Consider the following 10,120-nt stretch of genomic DNA (forward strand, 5'->3'; position numbering starts at 1 on the left):
GGGCGGGGGCGGGGCGGCCACAGCCCAGCTCCCAGCGGGGCGGGGAAGGCGGGCTTTGGGATCCCGGGGTTTCTCCAGCAGAAGGAAAAGCAGCCGAAGAAAGCAGCCTCTCTCTCTGTCCAAATGCTGAGACCAACTGCCCACACACCCAGGTGAAACAAGAGTAGCCAGATGCGCCCCACCTCATGGCCAGCTCTTTTGTTTTTCTGAAGTACCCAGCCATTTGCTCCCCTAGCAACACGAATGGGGAAAATTCCTTTAACAGAAAAAAAACCCAAGAGAGCTCCTAAAACCCCAACACTTTAGTAGTAACAGATTCAAGCCAACTGATCTACCCTTTTTATTTCATGTGTAGTGGAAAGCACAGGGAATGTGTTACAATTCCTTGTTTAGTGAGAGGTTTTTTGTGACTGACCAAACCAACAAGATGCCAACTAGCAATTAAGTGTAGAATGTAGCTTTCCATATTCTGCTTTCCATCAGCATGCATGTGAAGCTATTTTTAGAATTGCAGACATTGACAGGGAAGAGAGAATCTACCTGTAATGTTAAACCTGTCTCTCCAAACAGTCCTTTAGAGTTATTGCTGTTTCTATTATATTAGAGTTATTACTATTACAACTGCTTAAAAAACTTCGAAGTCTGGTACATATTGATTGCTTATTAATGTTAAATATTGACCTTTCAGGTAGTTGTTGAATTACAAAAAGTGGATCTAGCTGGGTCACAAACTGACTTAGGTGAGTACTGTACATTAGAGGTAGAATAAAATGCTCCAGTTTTGAGCCTATGAAGTGAAAAGAGAAAGGAAGAGTCACTGATGCCAAGAAGTAGTTTAGAAGAAGGCAAAATTATTGAGAAAAAGATTAATTCTGAATAGTTCATAGCTGATGTTTGAGGTTGTTGTTTAGGTATAATGAGAATCATTTTCACTGCTATCTAAATCTCATCTGCTAATTTTGTATTGGTAATTGCCACTAGACAGCCACATTTCTTATAATGTCAAAGCAGTTTTTTGTGTTGTCAACAGCTTTTTTTTCGAAGAATATGGAATTCTATGTCTTTGGTCCTCCTTTTTGTACTCTAGTTTTAAGCAGACCTGTTATAATGCTTTTGTTGTTGCTTGTGTCTCCATTCTGAGAATTGTCCTGAAAGGTCTTTTGTAGGTGAGATACTTAATTTAGTGTGAGAAAAATTTTCTGTGAACAAATGGAAGAACTAAGTCCATTCCACCCTTTTTGAGTTATGCAAATGAAGAAAATTACATTCTTTGTTCTTTAAACAAATTTACACTTACATGCTTACCTAACTGGAAAAGGCTGTGACTAAAATCCTTGTACATTTGAAAATACATCAATAAACAATGAAGCAATGCTAGCAAACTAGAATTTTTGATCAGTTTCTGTAAGCTCATGTGCAATGTCAGGCTATATTAAGCTGTTAAAGCTGGGTATTATGTCTGTGGAGAGGTACATTTTAAAGTTATGGTCATGTGTTGATACAGTTCTATTGCAACCAGCAGTAAAATATTTTTTCCTCTTCAAAAAATTCTTGTCTTTGAAGGATTTGAATTTATGTTGTTCTCTACTAGCAAGTAACACAGACCAACTTTATGGTGCATTATTGCAGTATCTCATTACTATAATACATTGTCAAGGATCCAAGTAACATAAATATGCATTTTTAACCATTGCTAGAATTGGGTCTTACAAAGTGCTGAAAAAAAAACATGTTTAAAAAAAGAAACTATGTTTCTATTTCTGTGAAAGATTGTGACTCTTCAGATTTGAATTCTGAAGCATATTACCTTACGATTTATTTATTGCACTTTTCTTAATGCAAAGTGCTTAAATCAGTTCAAATAATAATTTTGTATAATTTTAGGTTTAGTTCCTGGAGGGAAAGTGAAGTTAGTACATAGCTCTACTGTGGAATTGAATAACAGGTAAGAAAACTGGGACATTTCAATTTTACATATGTATCTCACAAAGCTTATTTTTCCTATACTTTACTAATTTGCTGTTACATAAGATACATTTAACATTATTTTCTGTTTGTGGGGGGTTTTTAATATACGTTTCTTCATAGATCTAGACATAGACATTTTAGATCAAGAGTTTCTGTGTGAACTTGCACAGCTTTAGGAGACAATTTCCTGTGTTAGTGTCATCTTTTGCCTTTGCCATTTTCCTCAGCCTTTTCCCAAAGGATATTAGCCAGAGAATGCTGCAGACACTGACTATTAAATTCCTGTCTTCTAATCCCAATCACTTCATCGTTGGAACAAACATTGTGAGTAGCATGCTGGAATTCATCTTGTTGTTGAATTTTTGTTTTTAAAATTTATAATTTGAGCCTATTATTAATATCTGTTAGCTATTAAAATTTGTTAGCTAGTAAGCATCTTTTGAAGTAGGAGCTCTGTGAATTATTTAACTTTTTCCTGTTATACCAATAATGCAACTTTTGTTTAATTAATTTTCTTTATATTGTTCATAGGGTCTGGTAGGCCATGGTACAAGACATGATTTAAAAGTTGTTCCAAGGCTATTCAGGCCTCAGGAGAGCAGACTGAGATCAATAAGCATCACTGCAATTGATTTCTTCCCTTTTGGAAAGCCACTTTTTTTGGTATGAAAACATTTTAATAGAAGTTTCATTTTTTAAGCACTTGCTTGATGTATTTAAACTAGATGTGGTAGTTGATTTACCTCACTGATTCCAATCCGCCAGTGAAGGATGACAAAAAAGATCATAGAATCATTTAGGTTAGGAAAAGACCCCCTGCCAATGAAGGATGACAAAAAAGATCATAGAATCATAGAATCATTTAGGTTAGGAAAAGACCCCCAAGATCATCAAGTCCCACCCTTAAACCATCACTGCCAAGTCCACCAGTAAGCTGTGTACCTAAACACCACTTTTTATATCTTGCTTAGTTTGTTTTGTTCCAGAAGGTATTTTTTTTTTTACTATGCCATAGGTTGGCTGTTCAGATGGAAGTATTAGATTACACCAGATGACATCAGAGTACCCCCTCATGCAGTGGAATGACAGCACAAAGGGCCAGCCAATTATTGCCCTGCAGTGGGCTTTGACAAGACCTGCTGTGTTCTTTGCCCTGGATGCATCATCCAATATTTACATTTGGGATCTTCTGGAAAATGACTTGTTGCCTGTGGCAAAGCAGACTATCCCATCAGAGAAGTAAGTGTTCTCTTTTTAACAAAATATTAATATTGTTGTATGGGGGTTTTTATTTTTTACTTGACTTTAAATGGTCATTGCTTTTCTATTTTGTGAACTACCAAAGGTGTGGAAACAAACTACAGCGAGCTAAATTTTGACTGTCTTCCCTAGGCAAAAGTTAGCCTTGATGAATATCCCTCAAACTGAAAGTTTTCCTTGTATCCATGTAAACTGTAGCAACACACTGCTAGCTTTTGGAGAAAGTGTTACAATTTTTAAATTTGTTACACTGTACTGGAAAATGCCATCAAACATTGTTCATTTTTACAAGCTTGAAATAATTTTCAACCATGATTAGAAATTGATGATGAAATGAATGGGGGAAGAATTGCATGTTATATTTACATTAAATGTTTGCAACTTGTGAAAAGCTAAAAAACATGCTGCACTTGAGCAGAAAAGAAGAATAATTTAGTTGACTATAAGTAACCTGATACAAACATGTTCAAAAGCACCAATTTCTATTTATTTTGCCTCAATTAAAGAACACTCCCCTGTTCTTCTGATTTCAGGGTTGTAACTATGGCTCTGCTGGGAGAGCCAGAAAAAGCAAATGGATTGTTAGGCATCGTGCTGGCCAAGGAATCTGGACAGATAGACATTCAGTATGTAAAGAAGAAGTGGGCATTACCTCAGCCTGAGGAATCTGACAAACTGCATTCTATTTTATTGCAGTCTTTTTAGAAACAGGGTTGTACAATTTATTGCAAAATGTGTAGTTTATTTTTGACTTAAATTAAAAGGTTTGTAATGTAATTTTGTATTTGTATATAACTTGTATATATTTTAAAGACTATCAATACAATATTTCAATTGAAACAATATATTTTATCATAAAAATAACAGAATCAAATTTACCATTATTGTACTCAAAAATATGATGGTTGTGTTTCATTATTGAAAGTACTCTAGATGTACATATATTTTTTAAAAATAGCGAGAATACATTCCTATAAATTGCACTGCTGATTCTCATTAATCCACTCTGAAGGAAATCACAGCAATTCTTTGACAAACATGAAGTTGTATTTTTGTACAACCTGGATGTGGGGAGGTTTCCACCTTTGGGGCTCTTAAACATTAATTCTTGGTAAAACTTTCATGTGTCTACCTAAAGACCTTATGCAAACATATCAAAACAAAAATTAACATCACACATCTCTATCTTCTGATTTTGACCCTGAAACTGCAAAGGGAATACCTGACTAACTCAGGTTCTGACATGTACACTCCCTGTTTGGATCGAACTATGTGAACAGTATGCCTGGGAGATTTACTGAAATTCTAAATCCTTTGGGATTTCTGATGTAAACCAGAACATACTTACCTGTTTAATTCTGCATATAATTTCCAAAGCTCTTGTAGTGAGGAAGAGGACAGCTGTCTATAATATGGTACTGATTTTTGTACTCTCTTGGTAAGGTTTGGACCCAGATGATGCACTGAAAATGTCTTTTGTAACGTAACAAAACCTGGCTTAAAGAACATGAATAAAACCTCATTGATTAAACAAGCTCTGATTCGGTGAAGACAAAGACAATTGGAAGACAATGTATTCAGTATTTAGTGAACAGATGTATATATATGTACTGTCTCCTTCTAAAATAGATCAAAATATTTTGTAAATTCAAATTAATTAATTGCAAACGTTTTTCTATTTAAATTGTTACTTAAATTGAGAAAACTCAAAGCGACCACATGATGGTGCCAAGTCACAGCAGTAAAAAATGAGTGCCTTACAAGAACAACATCCATCGCTTCAGCAGTGAGTCTGTTGTTGTCCATTGCACAAATAAGGAGAGCCCAAAGAACTGTTGGAGAAAATAATATTTCATATAACATTTTTGCAATCCTAGTTCCTTGGTTAGCTGTGGGCTTTTTTTAATGTCCATAAACACAAGTGACCCTCCTTATCTTCATTGCTGACAATCGTATACCCTACAGGTTAAATTAGAATAGCTTTAGTAATGCAGATAAAGAAGAAAGGGCAAGGCATTTTTTCCAGTAAGGTAGCAGAGTATCTCTATTGACACCCATATTATGCAAGGTAGGACTTTGGCTACAAAGGGACTTGAAGATCGATTATAGTAGTATTCTGAAAGAAATCTATTATAGTTTCATCACTTTCAGGACTTCCCATTCTTAATTTTCTCTGCTGTACCCAGTTCTGTACATGGCAACTGTAAGGAGATGTTTGGGGGTTTCCTGCCTTGTGCTGTGTGCAGTTGTGGTGGGCCTTTTCAATATGCAAAAAGGAAAAAACAGTGTCAGGCTTTGCACAGAATTACCTGTCACTACTTTTGAGCAGCTGTTGTTAGGTATCCTTGAATTCAAATGTCCAAATATTCTATTATTTTATGCTTGTACTGCCTGGAGAGTCAGTTCCTGCATTGGGCCAATGCTTCTTGCCTAAAGGATTTTTCTCTCTTGAACTGGAAACTAATGTAAAAATATAAGTTATAATGAAAGCATCCTGGGCTGACAGTTGTTGTTACAAGAATGTGAGAAAAAAGTGTGTGGAAGTTGCTCCTTTTTGTGCATGTTCTCTCAATGGGTAAATGCAGGTCATTAGAGTGCAGGCCATGCAGTCTTAGCAGTTGGACATTTTGATATGACCATTTTTGGAGCATATATCAGAAAAGGGGTAAGTATTTGCAGGCAATTCCATGCATAAAGATTTAAGAAATTGTTTCAAACAAAACGTTTAATTTTGCATCAGCTACTTCTAATGATTGTCAAGTTCTATAAGGGTATTGGATTTTATTCATAAGAAGGTAACATGATTAATTAGGAATGAGACTCTTATGAAAAAAAGTTCGCTGTATTTTCATATCCATATAATTTTTACTGGTACCTGTGTTATGTGTTCATATGCACACACGTTCTGTTGCATGATCTTTATGTAGGAGATAAACATTGCCATCACGAAACATTTCAACCAGACCCAATAAACATATTTTTTTCCCACCTGTGGGCAATTTTGAAATACATTTTCATGATAGTATGAACTGTAGTGGAAATTAACTATCCACATAGTAGAGACCATTCAAATGATATAAAAGTTAACCTATATTAATAACCGTTATAAAATATGATCACTTGCTCTTAAATCAACAAATCCTGCCAGCAAGGCTGCTAAATTTGAAATTTGCAAGAGGCCAGAACATTTTGGATAAAAAGTTTTATTTTCCACTTTATGAATGTGCTTTGAAAGCCTTTTCTATTTAGAACATAAATATTAATACTGTTTTCATTCAATTTTGTCATCTCACAGATGGGAAAATCAAGTTTTCAGTAGCTCAATAGTAAACTAACCGAGGAACGGAATTCTTGAATCAGATGGCTGATTTTGTACAACTGTTTAGAAATGCTTTTATTAAGCTGTCAGCCTGCATTTGCAGCAGATCTTGGGAGAACTGGAATAGAATGACTCTTTCTTTGTCCCAGAACATTTCTTTTTAGTTGTACTGAAGGTGACCATCCTACCCAATGCAATTTTGCCTTAATTAATCATAGCTGTCATTTAATTAAGTCATATTGAAGGATACAGGCACTTTGTAGCCTCCATAAGAAGGGAATATTCTGAAAGCTGGAATATTTTTACCAGAACACATTTAAATTGTAAAAATAGAAGCTTTTTCCTGAGGAGTTGGAAAGTCCATCTAGGTCTATTCTAGGTGTAGAAACTGGCAGGACTAAAGCAAATACTGAAGTGTCATTAAATTGTGGAGACTGTTGGAATAGCCTATGTAGAATTCATTTAGGATGTAACCAGAGTGTGGCCATCAGTCATGAAATGCAAACCAGGAAAAGTTGTGAAGATACCATGACAGGGAAATGTCTAATGAGCCATATTTTCATTATTAGCTTCTATTATCTTCTATTTACAGACAGTTGCTTGTTTGTCTGTGTTTCTGAGCCTCCTCAGCTGTGAGGAGGGAGGCAGACAAGTCAGATTGTTTGATAGCATTGATGGGCTTGACTTTGAGCATGAGGAAATCTGTTTTTTTTCTTCATATTGATTACTGACATAGTGTCAAATACAGACTCAAAAGCACTAATATTTGCACATAGTTAGAAAAATCTGTATTTTTTGTGGATGTAGCTTAAACTTTTTGACACTGTGCCATTAAACTGATGGAATTTCAGCTCCAAATAATTTATATCCTATTATAAATTAAAACAGCCTAAGGGCTCTATTTCCCGTTTTTTTTCTGGTGCAACCCAATTGAAAATTGCAATGATACCCTATTAAAAGCAGGAGTAAAGCAGTAGAGTAATAGCCTATACTACCCATTGACACTTAAAACATGATTATTTTTCACCTTTAGTTGAACCCTTACTTCCATTGGATTCATTAAATTCTGTGATATATTTGCTGCCCTTTTCTCCCAGATGTCCAGTAGGTTTTGCTTTTAGGAGTCTGAAATATAACAGCTCCACTTGAAACTAATCCCATGCACATGTCAGACAATCTGTTGCTGCTGAATAGGTTCAACACAATAAATAAAAAACAAGTAGACTATATTATTAGTCTTTTTAGTCAGGCCTTGAAGTGCTACAGTATTCTTAAGAAGTCTTTCTTAGCCAAAAACTTCACCAGCTGATAATTTCACTGCTCTCCCTCTTTTACATTGTCTGTCTTGTGACCAGGAAAAACTACTCAACTCATCTCCACCACAACAACCACAGTTGTTGCATGTCAGGGATTTCATAACTTGCCTTTAACTCCAACTGCAATGTTTTCTCTCTCCGTTATAGAAAAACGAAGAGGCATAACGCAGCAATTTGTTAGGCGTATTTTAAAGGCCACATTTTTAATCCACTTAATACCTCTTGGGAGAGAGAAGATGAGAGACTTGGTAGAAAAGTATTATTTAGGGTGATAGAGGAATTCTTCCAGAGGCTTAGAGAACAATCTGAAAGTCCACAATCAGACTTTGCTATAATTTTTAAATAGCAGAATCAAACGGTGAACCCTTACAGTGAGTTACATAAAGTTGTGAATTACCATGACTGAACTCAGAACCCCAGATTTCCAATGCCATATCATAAGGGCAAAGAATTAAGAGAAAAATTTAATAAACTTTCCTCATCTAGAATAATTTTTGTCAATCATTTGGGAGTCAAGTTCTATTGCACCGTTGAAATAAGTGACCAAGAAAAGTCTTTGTCTCAGAGCTTATATGAGGTAGGTGGAAAAGATTTTTTTTTTGATTGCTCCATTTATTTGCAATGGTAATAGGATACTCTTAATGCCCATGCAGTTGAGCCAAAGGACAGACTGATTAATACCAGAAAAATAGGATAAAGGAAAAAATGGATGTGAAACTGCCCTTCTAACCTTCACTTAGAAAATTAATGATTACATAGGTTGCTTTAGATATCCAGCTATTTTTCGCATTATGGGACGGTGTCAAAGGGCCTCATTTAAAGATTAATTCACCCAAAATGATGAAATTCACATTAAGTAAAAGGAAATTCCTTCATTGGTGCTGTGGAAAGCAGGACATAGGTTAGACACTCCATTACTGCTTACCCTGAGGCTTTTGGTTTACTTGCTCAATACTTAGCATTTTGGCAGTCCTGTAAGGCTGATTCCCTAAGCAAATACGTTACTAATTATGTGGGTGTTGCATGGGGTCCAGTTGAAAACTACCTATCCACAATCTTCAAAAACATTCAGTGTAGTTTGCATTTGTTTAAGCTCTGATTTGCATTCTTTTCGTATTTTACAAAGGTAAGGATTTCACAATATACTGCATTTCTTCATATCATTGCATGCATGTCTTTTAAACCAAAAAACTTCATTTCTTTAGTGTGATTACTGATCTCTGAATTTTAAGGTCTTTCTGAAAAATCTATCCATACATGAAAATAGCCATGTTCTGCCACCAGGTTGATCTTACACACACACATGGGCCAACAGCAAATGCTGAAGAAAAAAGACAGAGTAACAGGGGAAGCAAGAGGAACATGCAATGACACTTTTCTTCCAAGTATAGTATGTCTTCCAAGCTTCTGGCAATCTGGAAGGCAATTCCTTGGTGGCAGAGGAATTTTCTGACTCAGATGGTAACAGATCACAGTGCTTAAAAGAAAGGGAGGATTTTTTTTTCCCAGTGATTCATCCAATAGCTTTTAAAAACTATTTTTATTTTGTCCCCAAAATATTTTGTGGCAATATATCCCACCAAATAATTAGGCTATATAAATAAACACTTCTGTTTCAAGCCTGCTGGCTGATCAGTTCACTGACTACGTCCTACATGTTGTATTATCTGAAAAGGAGAACTTTAACCAGGAAATAAGTAGAAAAATCAGTATTTCTCGTAGTATCTTGTCTATTTATCACTCCTTATAGAGAAAATTTTCCAAATGTTCACCTCTATGTTGAGGTGAGTTGCATTTAGAGTATGATTTAGGCTCAAATGTCTCACTTTCAGCTATGAAGGTGTTTTCTGTAGCAGGTGTGCCTGGGAATACCAGTAAATTGCATCAAACCCTGCTCCAAAGACACTAGTTCAGATGAGGAAGGTAGGTATGGGTTGAAATCAGCCTCAAGCAGAGCCTGGGAGCCTCGGCCTTTTCACAGTGTAGCTGGAGCCTATTAGACTCCAGTAAAGGTCAGTAATGGAATACGTTGGCATTCCTAAAGTGATCACCTTTTAAAATCAGAATACATATTTTGGCATAGAATTAGGCTAGTGATGTGGTAGATCAACCAGTTTGATCTCCCCAGAGAACTGAGAAAGGTGCCTTTCATTGAGAGACTGTGGATTTCCAAAGGAAAGGAAGGAACACTGCTCTGGGGCAGGGCAAGTGACTGCTGAAGTGAGTGGAGGGGTTACAATCCTCAGACAAAGAACCT

General features: G+C 35.9%; 1 protein-coding gene across 1 annotated transcript in view; it reads left to right on the plus strand.

Moving 5' to 3' along the window:
• Positions 1 to 4,999, plus strand: part of WDR60 (WD repeat domain 60) — a 36,176-nt gene extending 31,177 nt beyond the window's left edge. Inside the window, exons 20-25 of the mRNA XM_017728902.1 lie at positions 689 to 740; positions 1,885 to 1,945; positions 2,196 to 2,292; positions 2,500 to 2,631; positions 2,984 to 3,207; positions 3,762 to 4,999. Of these exons, the coding sequence (XP_017584391.1) occupies positions 689 to 740; positions 1,885 to 1,945; positions 2,196 to 2,292; positions 2,500 to 2,631; positions 2,984 to 3,207; positions 3,762 to 3,933 (738 nt within the window). The 3' untranslated portion in view covers positions 3,934 to 4,999. The remainder of the gene's footprint in view (positions 1 to 688; positions 741 to 1,884; positions 1,946 to 2,195; positions 2,293 to 2,499; positions 2,632 to 2,983; positions 3,208 to 3,761) is intronic.
• The last annotated feature ends 5,121 nt before the right edge of the window (positions 5,000 to 10,120 follow it).

The sequence above is a fragment of the Corvus brachyrhynchos genome, unplaced genomic scaffold (assembly GCF_000691975.1).
Source record: "Corvus brachyrhynchos isolate BGI_N302 unplaced genomic scaffold, ASM69197v1 scaffold52, whole genome shotgun sequence".
NCBI classification, from domain to species: Eukaryota; Metazoa; Chordata; class Aves; order Passeriformes; family Corvidae; genus Corvus; species Corvus brachyrhynchos.